This window comes from Mixophyes fleayi, chromosome 3 (genome assembly GCF_038048845.1).
Source record: "Mixophyes fleayi isolate aMixFle1 chromosome 3, aMixFle1.hap1, whole genome shotgun sequence".
Taxonomy (NCBI): Eukaryota; Metazoa; Chordata; class Amphibia; order Anura; family Limnodynastidae; genus Mixophyes; species Mixophyes fleayi.
The window spans coordinates 116,608,974-116,624,011 of record NC_134404.1 but is presented as its reverse complement, the minus strand read 5'-3'; the positions used below and the strand labels follow the sequence as shown (position 1 = coordinate 116,624,011).

The 15,038-nt window shown below is 44.3% G+C and overlaps 1 protein-coding gene across 1 annotated transcript; it reads left to right on the top strand.

Moving 5' to 3' along the window:
* The first annotated feature begins 2,444 nt into the window (after positions 1–2,444).
* LOC142142509 (uncharacterized) lies at positions 2,445–6,899 on the top strand. Its single transcript, XM_075200394.1, has 3 exons — positions 2,445–4,073; positions 4,956–5,448; positions 6,439–6,899. The coding sequence occupies exons 1-3, from the start codon at positions 2,445–2,447 to the stop codon at positions 6,897–6,899; spliced, it is 2,583 nt and encodes an 860-aa protein (XP_075056495.1).
* The last annotated feature ends 8,139 nt before the right edge of the window (positions 6,900–15,038 follow it).

The following is a 15,038-nucleotide window of genomic DNA, read 5'->3' as shown; positions in this document are numbered from 1 at the left end:
CTTTAAAGAAGTTCCTCTCCCCAATCATTAACCAGCGCTACAGCTAGAAGCAAGCTCCCACTAGAGCATGGGGGGGGGCAATGAGCATGGAGACCCCCTCTCATAATGTGAACCAATACCACCCTACTCTTTTTTTATTATTATTTTTTTTTATTTCCGAGGTACATGACTCGGAATCACCCGGTGCAGTGCAAACTGTGCTGGGGAATTGGGACTTTGGACCCTTCCCAAAAGGGAAAGGGCCCTGTGCCTCCCCATCCCGTAGAAGCCAAAAGGCCCCAGAGAGGGAAAAAAAGGGAGATCTTTAGTCCCTCCTTTGCTGAAGCTAGGGAGGGCCCCTTTATATCACCGACATAAAAGGCTCCCTCCAAAAGGAGGGAGCCTCAGATGACTTGGGTAAAGAGGGTCGCCCATAAGATCCTATACCCAAACCCCTACCAAATGTGGCAAAAACAAAGACACATAATCAAAAAAGTGCTTGGTACCAAGTGTAATAAATAAATAAATAAATAAGTGCCATAAGGCCCCAGCCTTTCGGACGGAAATATAAAAATGATGCTTGCACTCGGCCAACAGGCTAGGGCGAAAAAAATGGTGCTGCCTAAAAATTAAAGGTGCAGAGGGCCTTACTCTGTGCACAGGTGCCTCTTTCTCCACAATGCATTTTTGGGCATGTAGCAACTCGGGCTCCAGGCAGCCGGCCTCTTGGCCAGAGGACCAGGTGACGGCCCATCGCCTACAGGGGGGTGTCTTTAAGCCCCACTACATCCATGGGCATTGTCATGTGCAAGCTAATTTTTAGGCGTAAATCTGCACTATATGTTTGTGAATTACTTCCTAGAGATAGTGTGACATGGTTCTCTTAGAAGCTGTTAGATCAAGGGGTTTTGTGGATGATAAACTACCCAGAGGGGGGGTGGTAGATAAGGGTAGCACCTTATACCATGTATGGCAGGACGCAAATGTGAAGGCCTTTGAAGAAATCTCTTGCTAGACAATGAAATATCACACCTGTTTGGGAGGCCCCAGACATGCCGACTGCAGAGACTGGGTTGTATGTTAATGACAGATTCAAGCTGAATAAGATCACAGGAAAATATCATATCATTTTCTCCAATATCATACATACCAGAGGCATGTGTGGTATGCAGATGAAGGGAAACTTAGGACCTGGTGTGTGAAGGTAAAATCATGTTTGTAAACCATACTGTTGCAAAGTTAGGACGGTGTAAAGAAAACTTGACTTAAAGGTATTCAAACAGCAAAGTCATAAGACCCTAATTTGCATTCTTCCCTCCTGTTGGTTCTAACCTCACAGGAAAGGGGGCTGGGGGGGGGGGGGGGGGGTCCTGTAGCTGGGTTTTAAAACTGTACTGAAAATGTAACTCCTGGTTCTTCTAAGGGAGTCATTTAATTGGAGAAGTCCCATTTGTTCTGCTCCTCCGGCACCACAAACTTGATTCTAAGTGAGGTATCAATTCTGTGTTTTATCCTTTTTATTTTATAAGAAACAATTGCAATATATTTGTATGTCATTTTATTATCTTTTTATCTTAAGCATTGTGGATGTATCTTCCATATTAAATTACACTTAATAAGTTCTAGTCTCTGTGTTCTTATGAATTCACGTGACAGTTTGGTCCAGACGCTACCTAATTGAAACTGTGCAAACCTTGTGGTTTTAAGTGAACTCTGATTAAAGTAAATTGTGTTGGATTAATGCTAGGGAGAACCGAAGGCTTCCTAAATAAGAGTGTCAGCTCTTATCCGAAACAACCTTGGTGGTGGTAATTAGTATCGCAAAGCTAGTGTGTGGCATAGATAGGGAAGTATTTAATCATTTTAGACAGACCAGGTGGTTGTCTTTGAGGTTGACCCTGTGTCACATAAGCGTCACGCAGACTCAGGTGAGTGCTGTTCGTGACAAATTCGTGGCAAGCTTGTGGGATATATTTTTAATTTTTTAGGAACTTAATTGAATTAGGGTGTGTAATCCCTGAGAGAGGAAATACAGACTAATTCACCAGAGACTGAACTCAATGCTTAAAACATTATAAGACATACAGCAATTGTTTCTTTCCCTCCCCTTCTCTTTTTTTTCTTATCTTTTTTTTATTTGGCATTAAGCGGAGGAGATGGCGGCGGCATATAAACGCTTGACAAAGGAGGCGCTGATTTCAGACTGTGAGGATGGAGGAATTCCCACCAGTGGCAAAAGCAAGGAGCAATTGATTGAAGCTCTTGTGCAGAGGGATCAGCAACTCACAGCTGTGTCCGAGGAAGAGCATAGCCAGAACTCAGAAGTGGACCTGACTGTGGGAATTCCTCAAAACCAGGGACTGTCAATTTCGGATGATTCTAATGGTTCATGTGTGGACACTGCTATGGACGTTTATTTGCAAACTGCCCTAAAATATTTGGGCCCAGCGGACATTACAACTAAAATGCAACTCATACAGCAGTTCCAGGAGAAGGAAGCTGCAGACCGTCAGGAGAGGCGTGCTGCTATGGAGGCAGCGGAGCGCCAAGCAGAGCGACAGGCAGAAAGAGAATCTGCCGAGCAAGAGGCAGAGAGGAGATATGAGCTGGAGCTTGCCAAGCTCAAACGCCAGCCAGAAGCCAGAGAGGCTGGTATTAGCAGACCCCGTCCTGAGAATTTCCCTGTATTGGAAAAAGATGGGGATTTGGATACTTTTTTGCGTGGATTTGAAAAGACTTGCCGACAGTATGGACTGGCCAAAGATCAGTGGGCACAATATCTAACCCCTGGTTTGCGAGGTAAAGCATTAGAGGCCTTTGCAGATCTTCCACCTGAGATGGACGGAAATTATGAGGCAATCAAAAGTGCCCTGTTGCAACGTTTTAACATCACCCCAGAGGCGCATAGGCAGAAATTCAGAGATTTAAAACTCAGTGCCTCTGACACATATTCAGGACTTGTGGCCCAGCTGTGTGCTTTCTTCAAACAGTGGGTTGGAGGGCTACAGATCACCACCTTTGATGCTCTGCAAGATTTGATGATCCAGGAGCAGTTTCTGACTTTGTGCCCAGCTGATGTGAAGAAATGGGTAGTGGATCGGGACCCTGCATCATCTGCGGAAGCAGCTAGACTGGCTGACAAGTACACTGTCACCCGGGCCCCTGCAGCTAAAAGAGGAACTTTTGTGCCAGGACAGTCTGCCTGTAAAGGGGAGCGGCCCGGAGGAGCACCTTCACCTGCTGTTGTTTCTTCATCTTTTGGGAGGGTGGAGGCCAAGCCTGTTCGGGGAGACACCCGCCGTTGTTTTATTTGCAACAGGACAGGGCACCTCAGTGCCGCCTGTCCAGACCGAAAGACATCTACAGCCTCCACTGTGGAACCACCTCCTCCCCGGTCTGCTCCAGCTGTCCTGTGTGTTGCGGGATCCCAAGTGAGCCGGAATGACAATCTGCAAACGGTCACTGTCGGTGACAAGGTAACTGTGGGGTTAAGAGACACGGGTGCTGATGTTACCCTGGTGCGTTCAGAGTTGGTGGGGTCATCGGATATAATTCCAGGGAAAACTATTGTTGTGCAAGGGGTGGGAGGAATACACCCTGCTGTGCCTATGGCCTGGGTCTATCTGGACTGGGGTGCTGGAAGAGGTCTAAGGGAAGTCGGGGTATCGGACAATATTCCTACCAATGTTTTGCTTGGAACTGATTTAGGCAGGATGTTATCTCGTTATGTTGCTAGTAGTGATGTTGTGGACTCTGACCTTAACCATGTTTTTTCCCAGGTATCAGGATGTGACAGGGAAAATGTTTGTTCAGTTGTATCTGAAATCTGTAAACTAGGATGTGAGACGGAAAATGATTGCTCAATTGTATCCGATCTAGGTAAACTGTCTGTATCCAAGGAGGTAGGGGATGTAACTATTTCCTCAGTGTCAGTGGTCACACGCAGGCAAGCAGAGAAGGATAGGTCTTCACAATTAACTCCTGAGAGAGAGGTAGAAAGTCCCTCTGACCCAGAAACTCCCCCTCTAACCCCCCTCCCTCCAGCACATGCAGTTACAGATGCCTTACCTTTGTCACCAGACACTGAGCAGCAAGTGAGAAGCCAGGCTTTTCAACAAGCACAGCAGACTGACACTACACTGGAAACACTGAGGTGCCTAGCAGGCAGTCCTCCCACTGAGTCTGATAAAGAAAGAGTGTTTTGGGAACAGGGAAGGTTGTATAAGGAAAGTGTAGCCAGAGATTTACCTGAGGCGGGGGTGATTGAGAAACGGCTAGTGGTACCCCTTATGTATCGGGAAGGGTTACTCAGGGTAGCTCATGAGGTCCCGCTGGCAAGGCATTTAGGCATAAAGAAAACTAAGTCTCGCTTAAAGCAAAAGTTTTACTGGCCAGAAATGGGCAAAGATATTGCCAATTATTGTCGATCTTGTCATGCCTGTCAGATGGTGGGGAAGCCTGGTGATGTGGGACACGCCCCTCTAGTGCCCCTGCCAATAATAGCAGAACCCTTTGAGCGGGTAGCTGTGGACATTATAGGACCCCTTGCCATTCCCAGCAGCTCTGGAAAACAATTTATTCTCCTTGTGGTGGACTATGCCACACGGTACCCCGAAGCGGTGGCCCTCTCCTCAATACGGGCTGACAAGGTGGCCGATGCCCTCATAACCATTTTCTCCAGGGTAGGATTCCCCAAGGAAATGTTAACTGATCAGGGCACACAGTTTATGTCTAATTTAATGCAAAGCCTTTGCAAAAAGATGCACGTGGAACACCTCATAGCCAGCCCCTACCACCCACAGACTAACGGCCTGTGTGAGCGTTTTAATGGTACTCTCAAACAGATGCTAAGAACCTTTGTGGAATCCCAGGGGAGAGACTGGGAGAGGTTTCTGCCGCACCTCCTGTTTGCGTACGGGGAGGTGCCGCAGGAATCCACTGGCTTCTCCCCCTTTGAACTCCTGTATGGGCGCAAGGTGCGCGGTCCCTTAGATCTGATCAAAGAGGATTGGGAAGGGAAATTAATCACCCCCGAAACCTCTGTGGTCCACTATGTGGTGCAGTTCAGGGAGAGGATGCAATCCCTAATGGGGATGGTGCATAGTAATCTGAAGGCTGCCCAGACTAAGCAGAAGCAATGGTATGACCGCAGTGCTGGGGAGCGTATCTTTGAAGTGGGTCAGAAAGTTCTGGTATTGGTTCCTATGCGGCAGAATAAGTTACAGGCCTCGTGGGAGGGCCCCTTCTTGATAGTTCAACGCATCAATGATGTCAATTATGTGGTAGCCAGGGATGAGGGTCGGAAGAGGCACAGGGTATATCATGTGAACATGATAAAGGCCTACCACGAAAGGGGGGTCTCTGTATTAGCTGTATGTAGCTTACCTGAAGAGGACCAGGAGCCAGACCCCTTGTTAGACTTAGTGGCCTCTGCCAAGAGTGGGAGATCATTGGAGAACACCCAGTGTAGTGAGAGCTTGACAGAAGTACAGCTAGATCAGCTGTTTGTGACATTGAGGCCCTATCAGAATCATTTTACAGGGAAGCCAGGGCAAACACATCTAGTTGTTCATCATGTAAACACAGGCGATCAGCCTCCCCTCAGACAGACAGCTTATCGAATTTCCCTGGAAGTGCAGACAGATATGAAAAGGGAGATTGAAGAAATGTTGGAGCTAGGGGTAATTAGGAAGTCCCACAGCTCCTGGGCTGCACCAGTAGTGCTGATCCCCAAAAAATGTGGTGGAACCCGGTTCTGTGTGGATTATAGGAGGTTAAATGAGGCTACTGTGTTTGATGCCTATCCCATGCCCAGGATAAATGAATTGCTAGAACGGTTAGCCCATGCTCGCTATATAACCATTATGGATCTGAGTAGGGGTTATTGGCAGATCCCTCTGACGCCTGAGGCTCAGGAGCGGTCCGCATTTATCACCCCGTTTGGTCTGTATGAGTTCCTGGTCATGCCCTTTGGGATGAAAAATGCCCCTGCCTCCTTCCAGCGACTCGTTGATAGCCTGCTAGAGGGCCAAGAGAGGCATGCTGTAGCCTACCTAGATGACATTGCTGTGTTTAGTCAGACCTGGGAAGAACATTTGATCCACTTGAGCAGTGTGCTAGCTAAAATAGTGGGGGCGGGTTTAACCATAAAACCTGAGAAATGTCAGATTGGTATGAATGAGGTGCAGTACTTGGGGCACCGAGTAGGAGGAGGTACCCTGCGTCCCGAGCCAACTAAGGTAGATGCTATTGCTGCATGGCCCACTCCTAAGACCAAGAAACAGGTTATGTCCTTTTTGGGGACCGCTGGATATTACCGAAAATTCGTACCCCAATATAGCTCCTTAGCTAAGCCCCTTACTGACCTTACAAAAAAGAAGTTGCCCCAAGTGGTGACTTGGACCCCAGACTGTGAAGAAGCATTCACCGCATTGAAGTCTGCACTTACCCAATCCCCAGTATTGCAAGCTCCTGATTTTGACCGGAGGTTTACAGTGCAAACGGATGCCTCCAACTATGGGCTGGGAGCTGTACTCAGCCAAGTGAATCAACAAGGGGAAGAGCACCCCATCCTGTACCTTAGTCGGAAGCTGCTTCCCAGAGAGGTGGCCTACGCAGTTGTGGAAAAGGAGTGTTTAGCTATAGTGTGGGCCTTGCAAAAGTTGCAGTCCTACCTGTATGGACGGGACTTTACGGTAATCACAGATCACAACCCTCTCAGCTGGTTGCACAGAGTGGCTGGAGACAATGGGAAGTTGCTCCGGTGGAGTCTGACCCTCCAGCAATACACTTTCACTGTTCAGCACCGAAAAGGGAGCCACCATGGTAATGCAGATGGATTATCACGTCAGAATGAAAGCCTTGTGTCAGGTGAGCAGGGAAATCGTCCTGTAGGTAACAATTTCCCTGCCACCCTCTAGAACGGGGAGGTGTCATGTGCAAGCTAATTTTTAGGCGTAAATCTGCACTATATGTTTGTGAATTACTTCCTAGAGATAGTGTGACATGGTTCTCTTAGAAGCTGTTAGATCAAGGGGTTTTGTGGATGATAAACTACCCAGAGGGGGGGTGGTAGATAAGGGTAGCACCTTATACCATGTATGGCAGGACGCAAATGTGAAGGCCTTTGAAGAAATCTCTTGCTAGACAATGAAATATCACACCTGTTTGGGAGGCCCCAGATATGCCGACTGCAGAGACTGGGTTGTATGTTAATGACAGATTCAAGCTGAATAAGGTCACAGGAAAATATCATATCATTTTCTCCAATATCATACATACCAGAGGCATGTGTGGTATGCAGATGAAGGGAAACTTAGGACCTGGTGTGTGAAGGTAAAATCATGTTTGTAAACCATACTGTTGCAAAGTTAGGACGGTGTAAAGAAAACTTGACTTAAAGGTATTCAAACAGCAAAGTCATAAGACCCTAATTTGCATTCTTCCCTCCTGTTGGTTCTAACCTCACAGGAAAGGGGGCTGGGGGGGGGGGGGGGGGGGTCCTGTAGCTGGGTTTTAAAACTGTACTGAAAATGTAACTCCTGGTTCTTCTGAGGGAGTCATTTAATTGGAGAAGTCCCATTTGTTCTGCTCCTCCCGGCACCACAAACTTGATTCTAAGTGAGGTATCAATTCTGTGTTTTATCCTTTTTATTTTATAAGAAACAATTGCAATATATTTGTATGTCATTTTATTATCTTTTTATCTTAAGCATTGTGGATGTATCTTCCATATTAAATTACACTTAATAAGTTCTAGTCTCTGTGTTCTTATGAATTCACGTGACAGTTTGGTCCAGACGCTACCTAATTGAAACTGTGCAAACTTTGTGGTTTTAAGTGAACTCTGATTAAAGTAAATTGTGTTGGATTAATGCTAGGGAGAACCGAAGGCTTCCTAAATAAGAGTGTCAGCTCTTATCCGAAACAACCTTGGTGGTGGTAATTAGTATCGCAAAGCTAGTGTGTGGCATAGATAGGGAAGTATTTAATAATTTTAGACAGACCAGGTGGTTGTCTTTGTGGTTGACCCTGTGTCACATTTGCATCGCGCAGACTCAGGTGAGTGCTGTTCGTGACAGGCATGTACACCTACTCTTAGCCAAAAGGCCAAGAAGCACCTGTGTACCTGCTCGTTAATGCAAATATCTAATCAGCCAATCATGTGGCAGCAACACAATCATAAAAGCATGCAGACAGGCTGAAAAGGTTCAGTTGTTGTTCAGACCAAACACCAAAATGGGGAAGAAAAGTGATCCAAGTGAATTTGATCGTGGAATGATTGTTGATGCCAGACCGGGTGGTTTGATCATCTCAGAAAGTGCTGATCCCCTCTGGAGTTTACAGAGAATGGTGCGCAATGGTTCAAGCTGACAGGGAGGTGTCAGTAACTGAAATAACCAATGTGTTATAGCGGTGGTAGGCAGAGGGGCATGTCTGACTGCACAGCGCGTAGAACCTGGAAATGCATGGGCTGCAGCAGCAGAAAACCGCACTGGGTTCAACTCCTGTCAGCTAAAAACCCTTTGATGAACAAGCCCGGTTATAATTATAATAACAAAATAACACATTGCATAATGGCTAACAGCACAGAGAGAACAGTTTTATATGTAAATTATATGCACAAAAGGGCAATCATGTGAAATCAAACTTCATCAAGACCTCCTAGTGTATGTTTAGCCAGTGCTTTCATTGTAATGTAGATCGCTGTTTAACGATGGACTGTACTTAATAACGTGGTTGACCAGAGAAGAGGTGTTTTCTTTCATCCATGCTACTTTCCAAAGGGGAACATCAAGCGTCGATCCTTTTTCATATGTTTCCGATTAAACAATACTGAGTAACTTACAAAACCTGGGAGAACCAACCTTCTCTATTTAAGTAGCTTTTACTGTCACATCATTTATACGTTTCCTGCGGCCAGAAATCTATGCACTATGAGAGTTGAGGTGGAACAAGAACATTTCGAACTCGTTTTATTGCTAGGAACTTTAGCAAGTCTGTGCCGGTAATTGCTCTTCATTGGGGAGTTATTACAGATGATCGAAATCCCCCCAAATCATGAAACATTGTTCAAAAGATGCAGAGTGAAAATTGTATATTTATTTTATAATGTTGTTTGTAAATTATACTAATCAGGATCCATATATACCATCCATGTGTGTCTGTTATATACAGTGTTATATAAAAGTGTTCACCCCCTCCCCCACTCTTCCCATTTTATTTTATTTTCTTCTCTTATATTATGTAATCAAAATGAATTTATATGGTAATTCTTAACACCGATCTAAATACATTTGACAAATATAAAATACATCTCTAAAGCTTTAGTTTAAATAATTGCAAAAAAAAAAGACTGGTTGCATATATATTCACACCCTTATTTTTATACTTGGTAGAAACTCATTTAGCAGGAATTAAAGCCGTGAGTATATTTGGGCAATCTTCTACCTGCTTTGCACACCAAGAAACTGCAATTTTCGCCAATTCTGCTTTGTCATTTTCAGTTACAAGAGGACCCTTGGTGGGGAATTTTCAAACCATTCCACAGATTGGGAATGTGACTTAGCTTTGACCGGGCTACTCTGGATCAATGATTTGCTCGGTATTTAAGCCACTCCAATGTGGCATTTGCTGTACGCTTCGGCTCACTGACCGGCTGTTGACTGCAGCAGGTTTTCCTGCAAGATTTGGCTACATCTTAGTCCACTCATTTTGCCCTCGATTTTATCAAGTTTTCCAGTCCTTGATGCAGAGGAAAAATCCCATAACATTATACCACCAGCATGATTCAATGTAGGGATCGTTTTTTTGGAATCACGTGCTGCGTTAGATTTCTGCCTAGCATTGAAGCCAAACATTCAATCTTGGTCTCATCAGGACAGATAATCTTTCTCCACTTGGTATAAAGATCTTCCCCATGCTTTCAGACAAATTCTAGGCAAGATTTCATGTAGGCAGGCTACTGTTGTCCTATGGATAGTTTCTATCAACTCTGCAATGGAAATCTAAACTGACAGAGCTGCCAGGCTCCTCTTGGTGGGTACCCTGACAAGTGCCCTTCTCGGAGGGATATTCAGTTTTGTTCTAGACAAATTCACAGCTGTGCCACATTATCTTAATTTCTTTATGATGGATGTGATAGTGCTCTGGGGGATGGTAAACAGTTTGGAAATATCATTATAACCTTCTTCTGACCAGTGCTGATCATTAACATGTTCTATTTGAATTTTCTTTGAACTTCATGATGAAGCTTTGACCAACTTTAAGACCTCTCACAGACACGTGTGTTTATTTTCAGATTACGTGAAACACTAATTGTACACAGGTGGGATCCAATTACTTATGTGACCTCTGAAGACAACTAATTACAGCAGGGTTTACTTGGGCAAAATACTCAAGCAATCGTTGTCTGTTTTATATTTGTAATTACTTAAGAAAAATGTTTAGCTATTTTGATTTAGCATTGTGGACTGTTATGTTTTTATCAGTGGTAGGGATTCTGGGATAAATCCATTATGATTCTATGATGTTAGAAAGTAAAATGTGTAAAAATCTCAAAGTGGTAAATACTTTTAATAGCCAAAAAGAGATGGCAAAATAGGAAAAATTAATATCATGTGTTTTCCCCTGTGATCATTTTACGACACCATTTACATTTCAAATCCCCCCTCCAAATGCTGCACTTGCCCCTCTTCTTCAAGGATACTGGTCATGCATACTGCAGATACCCCAGACTGTTTGTGACTATTACACTGTTTCAATGTGAGCATATGTCTGCGACTCTCTAAAGCTAGTCTAGTCTGTGGATTATGGCAGATTCCAGGGGACTTGGGTTCTGGAAGGGAAGCTTGGGAAGGAAGACTGTTTTCAGTACAGAGGAATGCAGTTGTCCAAGCTATTCCATCTCCTATGGTCAGTAATGTGGATAAAAATGAAGCATCTAAATTGATAGCTGTGATTCAGGTCCAATCAGGTGCCTCATTCAATGCACACCTTAGGTTTGAGTCATTAAGGAACGTATCCCGCAAATGGGTGCTATCGTCAGCAGAAAATACCCTGCGCTTGCCCAGACCCGGACGGTACGCAATAGAACGCAGCCACGTCCAAGTCACCTCTGAGTGCAAAGACACTTACTACAGCCACCGATTTAGGGGAGTGAACAGGGTGGGGAATGGGCGAACACACGTAGGCAATATACAGTAAGGGTGTTCTCCTACAGTCATGTCCAAGACAAACTCAGGTGCACACAGAAGTACGCTGGTTTACTGATGTATCTTTTGCTCCAACTAGGGGGCTAGTTTAAGTTCTGAATACTAGTGCGGACGGCTGAGTACTCCCAGTTCTGAGCTGGTGTAAACTTAAAATTCATTTGCAGAGTGGGAAAGGCCGCACCTGGCAAGGGACACACCTCATTACAATCATTTCAAATCTCGTTCATGCGCTGCTCTGCAAAATGAGGTGCATCGGTGTACCTACTCTGTGACGCGCCAGGAACCGAACGCCCTGACTCCACCAAACGCCTCCCCGTTGTGTGCAGATGTCAATTCCTCTATAACTGTGACCATTCTGCCCTGCAAACCTATAACATTAACTGAGACTGCAGCTGTAAAAACCACTGCGGTTCCAGAGCTGCATTTGTGCCGCCGAATCTTCAATTTGCCCATTGTAAATCAAGAGGTGATGGCTGGAAACTAAAATATAGTATATTTAACTAATTCACATTTTCACAAACCATCCGACACCCATTTCACCTGCTACAGAATAGTCTGCCCCCAACTGCGGTTCCCTGTGTTAAATTAATTCATTAATGTTAAGAAAGACATCTACCATAAACATTTGTATATGATTTGTGTACATTATAAAAGACAAATATTTTAATTTTAAGCATTATTAGATTATTAGAGCTACCAAAGTAAATACCATTTATATTTTATATCTGCACCAAGAAAGTTGGCATTTTGAAAATAATAATAGTTTTTGTTCTATTGCCCCCTAAATATTGCTGCCTGCGACAGCTGCCCCAGTTTGCCTCCCCCTATGTACCCCCCAATCTTTAATAAATGTCATTATATCAGGACAGGGACCAAGAATTTCAAAAGAAATGGGCAAGAAATTGACCATCGAGAGGATGGGAGTATTTATAAAAATATTCAGAGGACATTAACTTTTCAGTATATTTTCTACCCAGAAAATAATGTGGATCTTGGAGGGGAAAACACAGTAAGCTGCGTATTACACCTGTAATAATGCAGTTTAGCAAAACATCAATGTTATAATGCAGTTACATCACAGATTACAGCATACTTGCCTACTTTCGGCAAGTGTAGTCCGGGAGAGGGGTGTGACTAAAGGTCTGGAGGGGGCCAAACACGTCAGGAAACTATGGACTACAGCGGCACAGGCTCACCAAAACTGGACATTTGAAGACTGGAAAAACATTGCCTGATCTGCCGAATGTCGATTTCTGCTCCTACATGTAGATGGTATCCATCCCGCCTGTGTCAGTGGTACCCTGGCTGGATATGATTTATATATTATGCTAAATGTTTTCTATGTTATTTTTAATTAATATCATTTTTATTACTACTTTTTTAAAAAAAAGAAATGTTCTGTCTCCTTTTCCTGACATATAGGAGCTTCTTGCAGAAACGGACGATTATTATGTGATTCAGCAACACTTCAGCTGTAAGTATAATCTAAATATATAGTAATTGATGGCCTAAACCATTGAAATTTGGAATGATACTTTTAGTCCATGATGTATACACGCTGCAGGAGAATGTGGCTGCGATGTGTTTATAGCAAATTCTTTAGCAAAAAAAATTCACAATGGACTCAACACACGTTTCACTATGCAGAATATATTTTATCTACTCATCTGAACATGTTGCCCATCATGACTATGAACAACCTGTACTCTCATATGGACGAAAGCACTTAGACGCATATATATGTGGCAGTAACTGAGGTTAACCTTACCTGCAAGTAAGATGCCACATCCCAGGCCAACCAGTGAAGAAGGAAGGGGAGTGCCTGGAGATCTGTCTATATAAGTCCTAGCATGTCACATGTCCTTTCTCATTTACTGCTCGAGATCCCACCCACCCATGCCCTTTATTGACCTCCCTGCTTCCGTGGCGTATGAGTTTTAATTTGGTTCCTCCCCATGTCACAGAGCAGGCACAGTTGGTAGGAAGTCACTGTGGGCAGTGGCTGATCGTTACAGCGTTATCGCTGTTTGACCACAGGTGCTATCCCCATCCAGGAACGTGACGCGGTCCTTTTTGATGAGGATCCCTTGGCCCTCATCTGAGGGCGGCCATTGCGTAGTCGGGAGGGGGCTTAGTCACTCTGACGTCAGAATTAGCGTTGGCCAGGCAGTTAAGGATGTGTCCCGGGTACGTGGAGTCAGCCATCCACGCTTGGTTCCAAATATTAGTTTGATTTAGCTGTCTCACGGTTCACTTTCACCGCCATTTATTTAATAATTAATAAACTGTGACCTTCTTTAGCCACTTTCATATGTCTCAGTGTCTTTATTGTTAGATAAGTTAAGTAAGCTTGTATATGTCATTAGGAGGTTATGGTTAAGAGAGTGAAACACATCCAGGTTATGCAGTTTATAATTTTTATATATTTTTTACAATATGTTGCTGTTATTTCAGCTGGGGGCTGTAGGAGCAGAGCCAGGTCCTGAGTCCTCTGCTTCCTTAGGCTCAGGCTCACGGGGGTCACATGTGGGGGAAGGTTCTGGAGCCACGGCGAGCAGCCGATTCAGTATGGCTGCAGGGATTGGACAAACCCATTTATAGCGTTCAAAATGCTCTCCATCAGGCCCTTCTTCTCCGTGCTAATTGGCACTCCTTCCTGGTGCTTCTTCTACCGAAGGCTGCGATTGATGGTTATTAGGAGCTCTTTGGTGGTCTTGTCCCATTTATCTATTGCTTCCAGTGACCGCACAGATGGACAATGTGCAGGACCAGCAGGCGGTGAGGAGGGCGAGATCTCTCACAGCTCCTCCTCCTGCTCCTCTGACTGGTCACTCACAGTGGGTGGTGGCTCCGCATCTAAGAAAAAGTGAATAAAATATCTTAAACCAAATTGATTTGGAGTTATCCATTTAATCCTGGAAAAGAAAACAAGGGTAGAGAGTGAACAATGGTACAGGAATATACACAAGTCTAGTGGTGTTATATTCTATATTGTACACAATAAGGGTAATTACCTGATTCTGTTTGTTGTGGTTTTGCAGAGGGGCCTGCGACACTCTCCACTCGCCCAACCCCCTCATCTTCCTGGACAGCTATGCAGGCTAACGTGGTCAGCTTGAGAGACAGAGGTTCAAAGAGACAATGGGACTACCGTGATGGGGCTGCTACCAGAGTTTGTTTGGTCACCTGGTAACAGAAGAAAATGTAATTAATTGACAATGTAATGTATTGTCTTCTAAGACTAAAGTAATGTGGAGATGTTTCAATGAGCGGCTAATTCACACGATGGTATCGCTGATTGGCCGCATGTCACAACCCCTTCGAAGCAACCTGGCCCTTGGTCCCTTTGTGTGGGGGACCCCTCGTCCTGCTTTATGGGGGCACGTCCTTGTAAGCCCGGGCTGATTGCTCTCGCCACCACCATACTTTTATTATTTAAAAAACTGGGACCTGTTTTTTTTACCAAAATCAAGTTGTTGTCAGTGTGATTATATTATAGATAAGGTTTTAGGTGTTAAGTTAACAAGTTAAGAGGTTTGGTGCAATAAAGAGGTAAATCAATGGTATGCAGTTTAATACACAGTACAGAGATTCATCCCCTAAACACCTATCAGATATTCTTATCTGCATGTGAATGTGACATTCATAAAAATGTAAACTAGGCGGAGTACAGCATTTCCATCCCATTACTGATGTGTTCTGGTAAATAAATGTCCGTAGTGTATCCGATAATTTAAGAGATGGCTGATAGCGGGTGCTCACTGTGGCTCAGATATATTCAAAGTAGAATGGCTGCAAAGCCAGTGATGGCTGTATAGTTAGTGTGTATAGTTCTAAGTGTGTATA

What these genes read in the sequence shown, in the direction of transcription:
- LOC142142509 (XM_075200394.1), top strand. Translation starts at nt 2,445, where the DNA reads ATGCAACTCATACAGCAGTTCCAGGAGAAGGAAGCTGCAGACCGTCAG. An exon ending in CACCAGACACTGAGCAGCAA is followed by an intron (nt 4,074 to 4,955) that starts GTGAGAAGCCAG and finishes TATGGGCGCAAG; the next exon opens with GTGCGCGGTCCCTTAGATCT. An exon ending in ATTGGAGAACACCCAGTGTA is followed by an intron (nt 5,449 to 6,438) that starts GTGAGAGCTTGA and finishes CCCAATCCCCAG; the next exon opens with TATTGCAAGCTCCTGATTTT.